We start from the raw sequence: 17,271 nt of genomic DNA on the forward strand, positions 1-17,271 counted from the left end.
ATTAGAACCTCTTTAGCACTGTTCAGAGAGAAGGAAGTGGAATCCCAGTTTTACACATGGGGAACACAGGACTGAATCAAATGAGAAAAAAACAATGGCTAGACATAATCATTCAGGAAATTAATGGATGAGCTTTGCATCTAGGCCTTTCAACTTTAACTGTCCCCTGCATGACACAGACACTCATGCTGATTCGCCAATGGTCTGATACAGGCGTCAGGTAGCCTTATGGATTTGTAAGCATGCTTATGGGGAAAGCAATATACTGAGGTGGTATAAATTTAATCATCTAAATTTGAAGGTCATAGTGCCTAATTACTTTATTCCAAGCACAGGAGAATGATATTTCAGATATTTTGTGACTGCTGTATGCTGATGAAATGTCGTTATCTCCCACCGTTCTTTTAAGAAAAAGCACAAACCTACTATGAGACCCTTGAGCAGAATGAAATGGTCCCAGAAGAGAACTGGCAGACAAGGGCCAGGAATTTCTGTCGCTTTATCACTGCTATCAACAACACCCCTAGAAACATTGGGAAGGATGGCAAGTTTCAGATGCTGGTGTGTCTTGGAGCCAGGTATAAAGAAACTTCTTTATTATTATTGTTGTTATTGTTATTTATATTTTAATAAAATGAAAAGGATGTTGCATATTAGTAAGATAAAGCCACACAACTGCTGGGTTGTGCAGTTTAACTATTACTTATACAGTTCTTTGATGTAACTAAAGAAGGATCAAGTGAACCATGCCCTGACTGAGTTCTTAGGCATGCGAAGTGTGGGAAATCTGAGATATGAAACTGAGTATCTCAAATTGCTGAGCAGCTGAATCAAGAGAGAAAGGTAGTAGGCTGGGGTGAATAGCCTCCCTGTCATGTACAGCTAGCAAGATCGGAAGATGGAAACAGAAAACCATCCATTAGTGAGGCCTCTCCATTTAATGGCTGGGTGAGTTCCCCACCCTCTACCTACTCATTGTAGGAGATGGGTAGGAAAGAAGCTGGGACCATCTAGAAGCTTCTTGACACAAAGGCAATGGAGCAGGTTAGTTTGGCCTGCTTGGGACTTCCGGGCCTCCTGGGAACCATATCTTCTGATGTGAGGGGTGGAAAGCCTAGAAGCGCGCCTCTCGCAGATGCTCTCTACTTAAACAAGTTTCTCAGAGAGTTACTCCCCCTTCCCTGCCATATAAAAGTACACAGAGAAGATAGTAGGTCTGTTTAGAAGGCAAAGAATAAAAATAATTTCAGTGAAAATGAGAAATTAACTCAGCTTTATTTTTGTTTCCAAACTGCAAATTGCCACTTTGTCAGAGACCACCTTTTGCATCACTGGATCGCCCTGCTTGCAGACTGCCCGATCACAGCACAGATGTATGAAGACGTAGCACTGATTAAGGATCATACTCTTGTGAATTCTTTGATTCGAGTGCTACAGACCTTGCAGGAGTTCAACATTACGCTGGAGGCATCTCTTGTCAAAGGAATCGATATTTGACCTCTTGTCCCACAGGAAAAACTGTCTTTTAACAACAAAAAAAAAAAAGCAACAAGGAGTGAATCTCGTTAGTATGCAAAAGTTCTGTCTGCCAGTACATTGTATCGTGAACTTGTTCATGGCCCTAAAATGCAACTTTGACTTTTCTTGAAGGAAACTCCAAAAATAGTGCAGGCAAACGGATAGAAGCTGTAAACTCAATGTAAAAAAGAGGATTTTGGTATAAATCTATTTTAGAGTTTATTTGCTGATTTGCTTTTTACACACTTTCATGTGAAAGAGAGAGAGATGAGTATTGTGCAGCTTATTTTAAAGCTGCAGTATTTCCTTGCCATAGAAAATGTGCAGTGAGCCTTTCAGCATTCTGTGAACTTGCCTCTGAACAGCAGATATGCTGTATGTCATAGACCCCAATGTATACACTCCATTTCTGCTGAGAAGGTCATTCTATAGTTTTTAAACTAATATTTTATATATTAACATTATTACCAATGTTTGATTTTTAACGTATTGGGTCATGTTCTGCTGCAAGGGAACTACAAATCTGATGTGTGCTTTTTTTTAGTAGCTCCAAAGCACTGATTTGTCAACAAATCATTTTCTCCTTTATTTTTGTTGTCAGTATTATTTTTAGTGAAATCCAGGAGACTGAACCGTGAACCGTGCAGAGATCAAAGTAATATTTTTCATATTGGTACGTAATTGCACAGAAGAAATTAAGTGTGTTTTTTAAGTGATGTTTTTTATTTATTTAATCTATCATTGTGTTTTGTAAGTTTGTCTTTAAAAAAAAACTTCTATGATACAACTGGCTATATTATGTTGCAATTCAGAATTTACAGTGCAGCCCACTTAAATGAAAAACCTGGAATAATTGTTCATGATCCAAAAATGTTCCCACTTGAACCAGCCTTTTGAAGTTTGGTATATGGTTGCTGCTGGTAATTCTCTTAACTGCTAATAAAGAGGGACATGAGTTCCCTAAATGCCAGGTAACTAAAGAAAGATGTTTATGCCTCCCTGAAATAATAATGGTATACCTTCCTAACAAATATAAGGATTTCTTATTCTTTCTGAAAAGACAGTGAGTAGTAAGGTTTTTTCTTTTCCTTTTGAATGAATATGTCTTGGGTCCTGTTGTCACAGTCTGCTTCATTTGGGATGCTTTTGTTTTTAGCAGAGAAAGCTTTAGTCCACTTCTACAATAAAACACAAACATTTTGCAAGAATATTTTATTGGAGATCTGGAACTTGGCAAATCCCTAAAAGCATCTCTGTTCTTTTAAATCCTCTGATAAAAATCTCTTTGAAATGAATATGTGACTTAAGAACAGACTGATTTATCAGCATCACAAATTACTGTACAGAAATTCAGGGCTATGTATTTAAGAGGTCTCCACTGTATAAACTTATCTCAGTATTGTCTCTCTTTTGAGAAGCGGAGTCCCAAGTTTTTTGGTTCATACAATGTTATAGCACCTTTTCTTCACCTACAGCTTAGTCACATCTTGTGATAGTTTTCTTTCCATAAATTATAAGTATAGTACATGTATTAATTTTTTGACTATTTTTACTTTTGTCCTATTTATTTCATTATTAAACTGAGAAGTTCCTTTGTCACTACTTATCAGAGCAAGATTCTTTTTTGATTTCACAGTAGCATTAGGAAGATGCAAGGGCAATGTCCAAGCCACTCCTCATGCTGGGTGGATGTGAATTACTTCACAGTCTGGAGCTTACAGGAGCATTTCACAGAAGTGTTTTATATGTTCAGGTTTGGTTTTGTTGTTTTTTTTCCATCTTTGGAAGGGCAAAAATAAAACAGATGTACTTTATTCTAAGAATTTCATGTATTCAACTTAATATGTTGGGATAATCTTTATACGCTTGCCCCGAATTGCTTATTTATGTATTAATAATAGAAAAAAAATTTAACACTGCTTTCAGCTATATTTAAGATGACTTTACTAGGCCTCTGTATTTCACATAGAATGTGTTTATGTAAGAAAGGAGGATTGGATTAATTATTTTTATTGCAACAGATTAGTTGACCCTGTTAAAACCATATCTCTCATATTATTAAGTATGGATTAATTTTATCTTACATGAGATAATTAACCCTGAATTTAAGGGTTTGTTGTTTTTTTTTTTTCTTTAAACAAGTTCACCTCATGTGGCATGGTACCATTGGTTTAATGGCTTGCCTTGGTGTCAATCTTTTTAGCCTCATTATGACAGTTAACGATACCTGGGATGGACACAGGCTGGGGTTTGCTGGTCCCCAAGTCGGGGGTTCTTTGGCTAGCGCATAAGGGTGAAGCTGTCCATCAGTGACAGCACCCTGTTGTGCTAGCTGTCCAGATGCAAAAGGAAGATGCAGAGGTCATCTTCCCAGCTCCTCGGTTACTTTATTTTCACAGGAAAGACCACTTTGTGATAGACCCTTCCTGCCTCTCTCAGAGGGGAGGCTATGCTTAATTCCATTAGGATTCAAAGCACTTTTTGGTATGGGTTTCTGAGTCTGGAAGGATTTGCTCCACTGAAGAAGAGTAGAAGGTTCTGAAATGCAGCAGAAAAAATGTTGGTTTTGTTGGATCCAGAGGCCACCAAGGAAGGCTGAGATATTAAATATAGCTTTGTGGTAGCCTATGCTGGGTTTTTGGGAAGAGATTTGGCTGGCATATCTAAGAACAGTTCAGTCTGTAGTAGCAGCCATAATCCCTACCACTCTTCAGTGTTTACCACAAACCAACCTACTTCTTTCATTGATGTAGCTAGCATCAGTCCCACAGAGGAACGTTAGGATCCAGCATTTGCTCCTTCCATGCCATTCAGCTGAATTGGATGAGAACAAATGGTGTAGTCAGTGTCTTTTACTCTTTAACTAGAGCTTTGTAAAATCCATCTCCCTTTTTAAAACTTGCATTGCATTTTTTCTTCAGAAATGAGCTCTAGAATAATGCAATTGTAACCTTTTTTTTTTCCTGTTATTTTTCTAAAATAAGGCAGCAGGTTTGGTAGGTGCGAGTTAATGTGGCTGTGCTATTTTGTTGGGGATTTTTATTTTTTTTTTTTGTAACGGTTAATGGGAGAAGAATGTTTTTTTAACAGCAGATGTGCGTTCTGTAGAGAGAAATATAATGATAAAAAGTAAGTAGTTCATAATGCAGTAAACATAAAATGCTAAATTGGCCAAACATGTTTACAGGCTGATACCTGATTTGAGGAAAAAACCCAGGCTATCACCTGTCAATTATTTATGCTTCTTTGATTAATGCTGTCAGAGTTGATACAACGCTACTTTATACAAAAAGAAAATGCAAATTAATAGACTTGTTTTAAATGTCATGAAAATACTATGACGATAAGTTTATACAAAAAAATAGCCTTTACCTGCCATAAACTTAACCATCTGACATTCTGTAGCTGAAAACATATTCATGAACTGAAGACTGTTCTACAACTTTTTCCATTATGAAGAGTATTTTTCAAATTGTTGAAATGGGACCTACTAGCCAGATGATCCGCATTTTTTATGTGTTTTGAATTCATGAATATGTCACGGTTTCTGCAGTGAAACTATTCAGAGTTAACTTTTTCTGTATATTGTCAAATGATTTTTGTCGATAGTGCAAGATACTATAGGATACTTGAAAATACTTGAAGATATTGTACACGTACTTCACATCTTTGTAGTTCTTTAATTTGTACCTAGAGATTGGCTGTTAAACTAAGATAAAGCATCAATACCTTATAAACTATATATTTTACTACACGGGGAAATCACTGGCTTGTTTTTTCTAAGGGCGGGCATTGGAAGTTTACATTATAATGACAAAACCAGATACTGTTCTTTTTATTTTTCCTGTGATATTTCAATCCATTGGACATTAAATGTGAATTGGATATACAAAACAGTTTTACAGGTGTAGCTCATTTGCTGAATTGCAATAAAATTTGTCTTCTAACATGAAAAATAGCATTAATGTGCTATTTTCAAAAGTCTCTTATTACAATTTGGCTGATCATCTTTTCTTCTTTGCCTGACTGCAGGTACGTATGACGTTTTAGTGTCTGATTTCAGGAGACCTTTTTTTTGTACAGTTTTGTATCTGATCTGTTCAACTAAATGCCTGCCTTCCTCCCAGCACCAGTGTAGCCTTCTTGCAAGCAGTTGTTGTCCATCAGACTGCCATCAGTGAAAGAGATGCCTACTCAGTAATCAGGGAACGGGGAGAACAGGAAGGCAAAGGGACTAATGCAGATCTTGGAAAATATCTGTGAGTACACACGCACATCTATGTGCTGCCATTTATATTACCTTGTTTCCTACCTTAGAAAAACTTCTGATCCCGATAACCAAATTTGGTGGAGGTCTCCAAATTTTATGTGCTGAAAAATACAATTAGTGACCTCCTATGTACCATGCACTCTTTCTCTTTGAGAGGATCCATACAGAGAAGCAGGAATTGTTGGAAATGTAGCTATCTGATGCTTCAAATAGAAGGTTAAGTAAGAAAATAGCACTGTCCTCCATCTCTGAGACTCTGACAACATCTGTGACACACATGTGTGCCCAAGCATTATTGCCTATATTGCCTGTTTCCTACTTTTTTTTACCCCATCTTCGCCCAGAGTAAGATCTAACTTGACAGATAATCCCAAAGGAGGAATTATTGGGTGGAGAGGTTGTACTGGCACAGAGGCAAAAGTATGGTTCCTTCTCTCTCCACTCATTCAGTTTTTGAATGATTTGAAGTACATATCGATGTACTGGAGCCCTGTATAATCTTTGTTCATTAGATATTGCTCTGCTTATCTCACCTTGAAACCGGTTCTGCCTGCCTACTATATATTAAATCTAGTTTTTAGATTTGAGTGGAGTAGTAAACAAATGTGAGCGCAACTCACTTGTGGTTATGCTTTTGTAACTTTTCTGCTGCCTATATCCTGAAAGTTTTATATGTCAGTTGTGTGAGAAGCAGGGAGACCAAGGCAGTTTTACTCACTTTCACGTCCCGCTTCATCCAAAATGCACTCTCCAGGACATCCCTGCTTGAGCAGGGTGGTTGGACAAGATGACCTCTAAAGGTCCCTTCCAACCTCAGTCACTCTGATTCTGCGTTTCCTCCCCACGTACAATGACAGGAACAGGTAAGAAGGCTGAATGCCACTTCCCCCATCTTGTACGGTTTTTGCCATTCCTTAGTAGACCAGTATCTGCAAAAAAAAGAGCTCATCCTTCAGGTGAACTATTTTTCCTGTGTTTTAGGGAGCTGCCCACTCTTTTGTCAGCTATAGCCGGAGAGACTTGCTTATTCTTCTGACCTGCATGTTAACAATGGCTAACTTCTGCTTTGACAAATTTCTGTTTTGAAGCTGACAAATACAGAAGGTAGTTTTCTCAGCCTGGGAACAGTGATTCAAGTTAAGACTATTCTGAAGGTGGTGGTGTTCACTCTTGTGTCAAATTGTGTGAGGTCATCATTGGATGTTTTGTACCATCAGGGAAAATGCAGAAGGGAAGGAGTTTGATAATTATTTGGAGGTATCTCTGCTTCCTTCACCTCTCTCTGTTTCTGCCCACACAAGCCCCCCTGGTTAGTGATGGGAGGCTGTTTTTAAGCAAAGCAAAATAAAACCCATTAAGATCTCTCTTGGGGGAACTACATCAGTCTTCCTGAGCTGGCAGTGATTCTGCACTGCTAACAACTGATGGTGTTGTCCTGTGGGCTCACTGGGGGAGATGCTGAGAGGATGAACTCAGCCTGCCCCATGCTCTGATGAGGTGCTGCTGGTGGCCTGAGCCTTGGACAGGCTTGGGGGGGGTGCAGTCATGAACTCAGTACCTGCTGCCAGGCATGCCATGCTTGTGCAAGATGCCAAACCTGCCTCTCTTGGAAACTGAGACCATCTCAATTCCCTAGGCTCATTAAACCTGCTGCTTCTAATTTCTCTGCCGGGCACTAGGAGGATGGACATGGGGCAGGCCTGGATGGAGCTGTGAGGTAAGCACGGCTTCAGAAACACATTCACTTCATCACGGGTGGCATCAAATCTTTCAGACTTCCTGCAAGGGGAAGGAACAAAAAGAACAGGGGCCTTGGTGAGCAAAGTGTGTTGTGCAACTGCTGGGTTCACAGTGCTTTTCCAAATGTCAGGTCTGAGGTGGTTTTGTAGAAGGTAATGCTCATTAACACCTCTCGGTGAGGGGAGTTTGAGTGCTGGGCAAAGATTGCCTGTTGACTATCTGGTCCAAGCACATGGGTCTGGAAATGTGCTTGTGTTATGATTTGTTGTAGTGATGACTTGGAAAGTTCTTACAAAATAAAAATGTCAAAGAACTGCACCAAGCAGATCTTTGTCTGAAAGTTATTTCACATAGCAAAAAGTCTCTCTTCCCCCCTTTTAACTCAAAGATATGTATTCATTAATAGAACATACAGTATTCAGTCCTGTAATAAACAGGAACTGTCCTTCAGTGGCAGTGGCATTTAAAGATACACAACCTACAACATTTAAAATATCACTGATGGATCTGATGTTTGTTTCAAGGAAATTTTTCTACCAATGGCATAAAAAAATGTAGACAAGGAGTATAAATTATGTGAGAGGGTCTTTTAGACTCCTTGTGATCAGAGGAACCCCAGATTTCCTCATTGTTTGAGGTAAGCCATGGGTCCTGCTCCCAATGAAAGCCACTGTTAAATTGCAAAACTGAATGCTGATTTCTGAAGATGTGTTATTTTATGTAGATGTATTATGTTATTATGTAGAACTCAACAACTTACTTGGTAGCTAAGATGGAAATTGTAAGTGCAAAAGTTTGAGTGATTCATTTCAAAGAAAAACAGTTGTTCAAAACTCAGTATAGATATGGAGATGAGTAAGACTTGAAACTACAGCTCTGAGACAGAATCACAGAATCACAGAATCACAGAATGTTAGGGATTGGAAGGGACCTCGAAAGATCATCTAGTCCAATCCCCCTGCCGGGGCAGGATTGCCTAGACCATATCACACAGGAATGCGTCCAGGCGGGTTTTGAATGTCTCCAGAGAAGGAGACTCCACAACCTCTCTGGGCAGCCTGTTCCAGTGTTCAGTCACCCTCACCGTAAACAAGTTTTTCCTCAAATTTAAGTGGAAGCTCCTGTGTTCCAGCTTGCATCCATTGCCCCTTGTCCTGTCAAGGGATGTCACTGAGAAGAGCCTGGCTCCATCCTCTTGACACTTGCCCTTTACATATTTATAAACATTAATGAGGTCACCCCTCAGTCTCCTCTTCTCTAAGCTAAAGAGACCCAGCTCCCTCAGCCTCTCCTCATAAGGGAGATGTTCCACTCCCTTAATCATCTTCGTGGCTCTGCGCTGGACTCTCTCTAGCAGTTCCCTGTCCTTCTTGAACTGAGGGGCCCAGAACTGGACACAATACTCCAGATGCGGCCTCACCAGGGCAGAGTAGAGGGGGAGGAGAACCTCTCTCGACCTGCTAACCACACCCCTTCTAATACACCCCAGGATGCCATTGGCCTTCTTGGCCACAAGGGCACATTGCTGGCTCATGGTCATCCTGCTGTCCACTAGGACCCCCAGGTCCCTTTCCCCTACGCTGGTCTCCAACAGCTCTGCCCCCAACTTGTACTGGTACATGGGGTTGTTCTTGCCCAGATGCAGGACTCTGCACTTGCCCTTGTTATATTTCATTAAATTTCTCCCCGCCCAACTCTCCAGCCTGTCCAGGTCTCTCTGAATGGCTGCGCAGCCTTCCGGCACATCAGCCACTCCTCCCAGTTTTGTGTCATCAGCGAACTTGCTGACAGCGCACTCTAATCCCTCATCCAAGTCATTAATGAATATATTGAATAGAACTGGTCCCAGAACCGACCCTTGCGGAACTCCGCTAGACACAGACCTCCAACTGGACTCTGTCCCGCTGACCACTACTCTCTGGCTTCTTTCCTTCAGCCAGTTCACAGTCCACCTCACTACCCGATCATCCAGACCACACTTCCCCAGTTTAGCTGCGAGGATGCTGTGGGAGACCGTGTCAAACGCTTTACTGAAATCGAGATAGACCACATCCACAGCTTTACCATCATCTATCCACCGGGTAACATCCTCATAAAAGGCTATCAAGTTGGTTGAGCAAGACTTCCCGTTGGTGAAGCCATGCTGAGTGCCCCTAATGATCCCCCTATCCTTGATGTGCCTAGAGACAGCACCAAGAACAAGTTGCTCCATCACCTTTCCGGGGATGGAGGTGAGGCTGACCGGTCTATAGTTACCCGGGTCCTCCTTCTTGCCCTTTTTGAAGACTGGAGTGACATTTGCTTTCCTCCAGTCCTCAGGCACCTCTCCCATTGCCCACGACTTAGCAAAGATGATGGAGAGTGGCCTAGCAATGACTTCCGCCAGCTCCCTCAGCACCCGCGGGTGCATCCCATCAGGGCCCATGGATTTATGGATATCCAGGTTGCTTAATTGGTCCCTGACCCAGCCCTCATCAACCAAGACAGTTTCCTCCTCTATCCTGACTTCTTCTGAGACATTATGTATATGAAAAGGTTTGGAATAATTAAGTATTTGAACATATTTCCTCACTTGTCTGTCTGCCCCTTTCCCTTTTTTGTTGTAGCCTTCCCACCCCCCAGCTGTTTTGAGCTTCTGTCACAAGCACTCATTATGCTCGCTCAGTCGTGTTAAATTTTGGGTCAATATGATGCACTGTTGCTCAGCCCAGCAGACCCACTGCTTCTCACTACATTATGGCAATCTAGATGTCTTCAAATAATGTTTGCTTATCATTAAATAATAAAATTTAACAAGGATTATAAAGCATAAAGTTTTTATCCCAAATTTTCAGACAGAAGTATTTGACTCTACTCAGGAGATCAGGTGCAGAATTTCTGGAGCAGTTTTTACATCTGACTGCGCTGTGACAGCTTAGTCTCTGTCTCTCAATGTGAGTCAGCTTCGGGTGATAATTAAAGTGGAGGGCAGGGGGGAACTGGGATCTTGTCTGTATGGAAGAGTTCCTTTGGAGCAGCAGTGCTGTGCTCCTGGTGGTCCAAAGAGATTTGAGAGTGTTAGCGGGAACAAGTTCTAGGTTTTGCAAGATTGTAAGGTAGCACACACATTGGTATAACTGGAAAAAGCAAACAAGTCTTCTGATGTGCAGCCTTTCTCCAAACATAAACCAGCCAAACCTCTCTCTCCCCGAAGCATGTGTGAAACATAACTGACTGCGACTCCAGTCTAGGCAATACTGAGAAAATCTAGTTCAAGACTAAAACGCTGTATAGTATCTAGATGAGCAAAAACTTTGCTATTGGTTTTAGGATCAGTACACATAATGTGTGAAAATACCCTATTTGCATATACTTCTTGCAGATATTGCTCGATTGCTATTTTCCTCCCTAGAACTTTGTTATTTTATTTTTAATTGCTCAGAAAAACCCCAACAGATCTTTTCCTGTTGAACTTCCCCTGGTATGTTTGTTTTCTTTCATCATACTTAACTTATTGCTGAAGTTTGAGCCTTAAGTATTTTTCTAGCTTCTCTCTCCCAGTAAAGATCTTAGTACCCAGTGCAGTCATCTGTCACTGTGACTCTATAGTTGAATAGAAATAGTTAAGAAGGCTACAGAAAGACGTCTGAGTTGAGGTCTGAGCTTCTGTCTGGTTTATGTCTTTAAAGAGATATTTTAATGGCAATTCTTCATCATAAAAAAATGTGTATTATATGTGAAATAATAGCTAGGATCCTTCAGAAAGCCCTTTTGAGATTTATGTATAAGGAATGGTTTCATTAACTAAGATAAATCTAATATTGTTCCAGTTTGTTTTCCAGGCTGTGTTGAGATCCTTTGATCTAACTCGGGCATTCCCAAATATTTATGTGTCACTTTGTTTTAGTTTACAGAAGTAAGAAAGATACTTTGCTTTTACTGTGTCTCAGAAAGTTTTAGTTCTTTGGGTATATGGCTCTTCTTCTCAGTGTCTCTTACTGTTTTTTCTGCTACACTCTTCATGTGTAGATTTTACATCTTTCGTCAAATCTTGTGATGAATTTTAATTAAATTAATATTGGTCAAGTTCATTGAGGAACCTTAAACGGAAAGTGCCTGAAATGTGTAACAGCTTTTCTGTAAGGTAGCTTGTAGTCACATGCCTGAATGGGAGATGGCTTCTCTGTGCATTTGGGAGAATTGTTTGTAGAAACACCTTGCCTGATATCGCCAGATGAGAGGTGCGTGGATGTGTGAATTCCCATCATAAAGATGATTGTTTATTCATGAGATCATGGAAACTGTTGAGAAAGTCTTCATTCATTTATTACTTTCTGTTGGTAGGGGAGGCTTGGGGTATGGCGCGCGGCTGGAGAATCCTTGGAGTGTTTAATGCGCAGCTTTATGCGTTTATAGATGAGTTTGACTAAGACTGAAACAGTCCAGGAGATACAATAGGTTGCTTCTCATTGGATTTTAGGAGAGAATAACTTTGATCATTTCAAAAGCAATGAAGCCTGATGTTCCAGTGAGAAAGGAAAGTGGTAATTTATAGCTACCATTAAGGAAACAAAGGCAAAGACTGAGGGAAAGTTTCACTCTGAAGATTTACTAATGTGTATAAACCACCCTTACAACGAGAAATAGCTCGGTATTTCTCACAGAACAAAACAAAAGAGAAAAGGCAGCAGAATGGGGATGGGAAGGAGGGCTGGAAAAGAATACTGCCTGCTTTTGCTTGAACCGTGAAAGGTCAAACAACATTTAGGAAATTATAATTTCAGTGAATAATGGAGAGGCCACTTTTACCTGCCAAAGGAAAGACAGCTGTGAGAAATCCCTGGTTGGGAAAGGAGGTGGGATGGAGCCGTGGGTGGTGGTGTGATGTTGTGGGTTCTGGTACAGCCTTCAGGCGGGGACTTCACATGCTGCAGTGGGGTGTAATTACTTGGTAAAAAATGGTAATACTGTATTTTTGCAGAAATGCAAGCAAGGCTCGAGTGAGTTGTGTATCTGTGGGTTGCGACAGGATGCAGGCATACAGGATCTTCGCACGGGCTTGTCTCTACTAGAAAGAGACTGTTTTGTGGGCCGCTCCAGAAAGGGGAGCATCGGTTCCAATACACTTGCCGCTGACACCCACAGTCTGCGTGTGAGGTATTTTATGTACCTCCAGGAAGCATCGGCTCGCCGGGACATCTGTGTTTAGGGTGTTGTGCAGGTGTTTGAACGCGGGTGCCGCGGGTGGGTGCGCTGGTGCGGTTGATGGGAGGTTTTCATGTGGGATAGGGCGGCAGGGGGGTGCGCTCGTCGCCTCGGGGTGCCGCCGGGCGGCCCGCGGGGCGGGCAGGGAGGCCCGGGCAGGGGAGGCCCGCCCAGCCCTCGCCGCTGCTCCCCGCCGCCCCGCGCCCGCTGTCAGTGCGAGGCGGGCCGGCCGCCCGCAGACACCTCCCTCCGCCGCCGCCGCCTCCTCCCGCCCGGCGGCGGCAGCAGCAGCAGCAGCAGCAGCAGCGCAGCCGCCGCCGCAGCGCCATCGATGGGGTCCGGCGGCCGCCGCAGCGCGGCGGGGGCGCGGGCGCTGCCGCTGCTGCTCCTGCTCCTGCTGCTGCCTGCGCCGGGCGCCTCCGCCGCCCTGCCCCTGCCCGGTGAGTGCCGCGCCGCCCGCTCGCCTTCAGCCCTGGACAGCGGCTCCCGCCCGGGACACCTGGCGGTCCCGGCGCCCCGGCGGGCGGCTTTGCCCTCGGGGCGCCTGGCCACCGCTGCCGGGGGCCAGCACCCGGGGTGGGCGGGGGAGGCCGCTGGCGAAGGGAAGGGGAGGCGCCGGCGGCCGGTACCGAGGTGAGGTGAGGTGCGGCCGCTGGTGGGGCGAGCGGGCACCGCTACCGAAGCGGGGGGGGGGGTCGCTCCTCGCCGGGCACTGCAGGCGCCGCTGGTGCCGGGAGCGGGGCCGACCCCCGAGGGGCAGAGCCAACCCCCGAGGGGCAGGGCACGTCCCTTCTTTTGCCGAAGGAGCGGGGAAGGGAACCCTGCGTGCTGCATCACGGCTTCAGCTGCCTTTGGTCGACGAGGAATAAACCCAGTAACTCTTTCTGCAGCCTCCTCGTGCCCGCCTTACTGCCAAGGTTAACGCTGCGATGTTTGCTCACAGTCTTCCTCCTTCAGGGTCTCTCTTCAGCTCAGGCTGTTGTCACTACATGAGGAAATCTTGCTCCCTTTGCCTCTTTTCCATGCTTCTGTATGCATTAATGCTGGTTATTTTTGCTGCTGTTCTTCCCTGTGTGCTGCAGACCACGGAGGATTAGTGTAAAAATAAAACAGCAGAACGGCCGTTTTGCTGCTCTCATGAGATCTGGTTGATGTCTCTGTGCCATGGCTTTGCAAGAAGCCCCCTCCCTGGAGTGTGTTTGCTGGGACCCGCCTTGCCAGGGCAGGTGTGACCCCCTGCCTCCCTGGCCCGGGCTCGGAAGGGGAGAGCTTCCCATGAAGGGGGTACGCAGCCATCGCATGCGGCTGGTCCTTCTGTCTGCATGCTGTCTTTCCTTCCCTACCCGTCCTTTCCTGCTGCCCCATCTACCTGAAACCGACTAGCTGGAGGTCCCTCAGCAATTCTCCGCACCCCTCCTTGCATGACTTGCTCCCTCAATTCACTGCTTCCCCTATTTTTTAATGGCTTGACTTTTCCACTTTGAGAAGAAGCGTATTCTGCTGCTCTCTCTGGCTGTTTTCCACCTTCCCCTTGCTTTCTGGAGGTGGTATCTGAGGACCCCGTTGCTGTTATGGGTTCTGTGTGCACCTGAGAGCACTGCTGCTGTAGCACTGGCTCTTTGCCTTGTTTCCTGCTGCCAAATGCCATGAGGAATTAAAACTACATGAATACTTTCTGAAGTTGGCAACTGCTGCAGTACCTACAGGCATATTTTGTGATCAGGGAAAAAAAAAAAAAAAAAAAGGAAAAAAAAAGAGATGAATGCTATAATTGTAAATGGGAGAGGTGCTGGCTGAAATTCCCTGTTAGAAAGTGATCCCCGCTATAAAAAGTGACTGACTATTTAAATAGTCACCTTCTGCTGATACTCCTGCAATTCATCCTGTTATTTTAGGAGTCACTTTTTGTGCCTATGTGGGGTGCTACTTCTGCAGTTCTGCCTTTTAGCCAGTTGCTGGAGATCTTCCTATTTCTGTGTTTGAATTCTCTTCTGCTATATGAAAAACTTCTGCTGATGTCTTCTACTGCCCGTAACTTTTCTTCCTCTTCTTCTGTCTATACTTCTTCATCTCTAGGACTTCCTCCTCTTGGTGTTTCCCTTTCTCCTCATTTCCTCTGCTCTGAAGTTTTCACCTGGATATTTTACTTCAGTATGCTGTGCTTTGTGATGGCTGGCCAGGTGATTTGGCAATGCTGCTCACCAGATACTATTCCTGTATTTAAAAAAAATGGTATTATTTATAAATTATACATCTGTTTAATGGTAAGTTAATCTTTTAAGCTGTTGGTGGTGACTTTGAAGTACATTTCTGTAAACTTCCCTTGTTAGTTTAAAAATCATTTGGCTTCCTGAGGCTGATGTCACAGATGTGATCAAGAACTCTTTCAATAACTCTTCTATGTTAACCAGAAAGATTAACAGTCTCTAATGAATCCTGTAAAACTTTCGGCTAAATCTCATGGAGGATCTAGCTCATCATAGATTATTTTGGATGTGTTTATAAGTGGGTACAAAAGCTTAACACAAGCTTATCTGAATTGCATACAAATACATCTATGTGCAGGTAGAGCATTATGCAAATTGAAGTTCAGATACGGTATGTGCACGTTTCTGTCCTGACTCACAAATTCATACAATATGCACACACACACACTGTAAACAGGCGCTCAGCCGCAGGTCATCTCGTCAGTGATGTGTGCAGGAGTCATGGCCTATTCTCCCCCTTCTGACATCCCTTCTGAATCTTGTCTTTTCACAGATGTGGATGAATGTGCCCTGGGCCTTGATGACTGCCACCCAGATGCTATTTGTCAAAACACCCCAAAGCTGTACAAGTGCATGTGCAAAGTGGGTTACACTGGCGAAGGGAAGAAATGTGAAGGTAAAGTGGTGGAAGTGCTGTGCTCTGACTGTGTCAGCATGAGGTATTTCTAAGAAGACAGAGCCATTAAAAATAATGGCTTAGAATATGGAGGATGATTTTAAATCAAAATAGTCATTGTTTCTTCTCCTGATTTACTTCTTGTTTACAAAATCAAAGGCAAACAGATTGCATGGCTTTTCACCTAGTAATATCACTTGGTCTAACAGTTAGTTTGTTGTTTAACCAGCAGCCTTAAAAACTATAAGGTAAAGCTACACAGGAATCTTGGGGCATTTTGTCACTCTCTAGAAACATTCAGCAAGTAATGTGTTAAGTATAATCTATTTGCAAGACAATGATGATTTTGGATAGCAGTTACTGCTCACTTTTACACAGTTACATCTCTAACTGTCTATAACGCTCAAGCAAGCATCCATCATATAACTTTTGCTTTATTCCTTAGACATTGATGAATGTGATAACGACTTCAACGGGGGCTGCGTCCATGAGTGCTTCAACATTCCAGGAAACTACCGCTGTACTTGCTACGATGGCTTCATGTTGGCTCACGATGGCCACAACTGCTTGGGTAAGAAGTGTGCTCATGAACATTGTGAGCGGTGATGCTAACACCACCCTTTAACTGCATCCCTGGGAAATGCATGGTGATCTGTTGGGCTGAATCAGCTCAGCTAGAGACAAATGTTACATATGGGACTAAGGAATTCCAGGTACTGATGTACCATCCCAGTGTGACTTTTTCCTGCTCTGTAAATGAGGAGGATAATTGTCCTACATTTCTGTTAAGTGCTTTGGGTTAAAATGTGTGAAGTGCCATCTGTTATTTTGCTAAATGAGTTTATGTAAAAGAGCATGTGCTGTCATTGTCTTTTCTGTTCCAAAGTTCATGATCAGTTCTCAGGTGTGTTCCCAGGCTTAGAAATCTTCTCTCTCATACATCTATACGTGTGGGCTTCTTACTCTTAGTGTGTCTGAGTACTTCCTGACATGCAAGCTGTAAGGAAAGGATGATTAGGAGTGTGCAGTAGCTGTATATGACAGAGGCCATTGAAGTACAGAGGGACTAAGCCAAATGCTTGGAGTGTCCCTGGGTGGTTAGTGTGAAGCAGAGTATGCAACTCTGGAAATGTGTTCAATCCTGGCAACACTCCCTTGACCCTGCATGCACATGCTGGCTCTAACCCTCTTTTGCTTTTCTTTATTTAAGATCTCAATAGTTTCCTTCTTTTTGTGCACCAGCAGGTAAAAATCTTTAAAAATGGGTAACAAGACCTTGTGGTTTTACTGTGATAGTATTCTTCAGCACACAGTGCCGCAGTGTACAGAAATGCTGAGCTGTCAGCCTGTTGGCAGTGTGGTATGCTGCTGGTGTTATTTCCCTGGGACAGAGCCTCATGTTGATAAAGCTGTGCTGCTTCCATGACCCATGCTGGGTACCCTGTGTGGCTCTGCCCTGCGCTGTGGTACCTGCCCCACTTACTTTGTCCGAGACAGCTCAGTTTCTCTCTTCTGCTGCACCGAGTGTGGATGTGCCCAGGCAGGCTTCAATGCCCATGTCAGCCAGAGGGAAACTTGCTCTCATAGCATAGAGCATTTAAGATTGTAGTTAGCTTGACTGGGGTATTGCCCACTCATGTGTGGCATATCAGGTGGGGGATCAGAACATCCCCGGG

At 43.4% G+C, this 17,271-nt stretch overlaps 2 protein-coding genes across 3 annotated transcripts in view; both read left to right on the plus strand.

Annotated features, from left to right (window-relative positions):
• Positions 1-5,474, plus strand: part of DENND5A (DENN domain containing 5A) — a 72,249-nt gene extending 66,775 nt beyond the window's left edge. For both annotated transcript variants that reach the window (XM_068398369.1, XM_068398370.1), the window contains 2 exons: positions 410-578; positions 1,314-5,474. In XM_068398369.1, coding sequence (XP_068254470.1) covers positions 410-578; positions 1,314-1,497 — 353 coding nt within the window. In that variant the 3' untranslated portion in view covers positions 1,498-5,474. The remainder of the gene's footprint in view (positions 1-409; positions 579-1,313) is intronic.
• Positions 5,475-13,043: 7,569 nt separating this feature from the next.
• SCUBE2 (signal peptide, CUB domain and EGF like domain containing 2) overlaps positions 13,044-17,271 on the plus strand; it is a 40,923-nt gene continuing 36,695 nt past the window's right edge. Inside the window, exons 1-4 of the mRNA XM_068398872.1 lie at positions 13,044-13,161; positions 14,995-15,003; positions 15,473-15,595; positions 16,041-16,166. Coding sequence (XP_068254973.1) covers positions 13,044-13,161; positions 14,995-15,003; positions 15,473-15,595; positions 16,041-16,166 — 376 coding nt within the window. The remainder of the gene's footprint in view (positions 13,162-14,994; positions 15,004-15,472; positions 15,596-16,040; positions 16,167-17,271) is intronic.

Source organism: Nyctibius grandis, chromosome 4, assembly GCF_013368605.1.
Source record: "Nyctibius grandis isolate bNycGra1 chromosome 4, bNycGra1.pri, whole genome shotgun sequence".
In the NCBI taxonomy this organism is placed as follows: domain Eukaryota; kingdom Metazoa; phylum Chordata; class Aves; order Nyctibiiformes; family Nyctibiidae; genus Nyctibius; species Nyctibius grandis.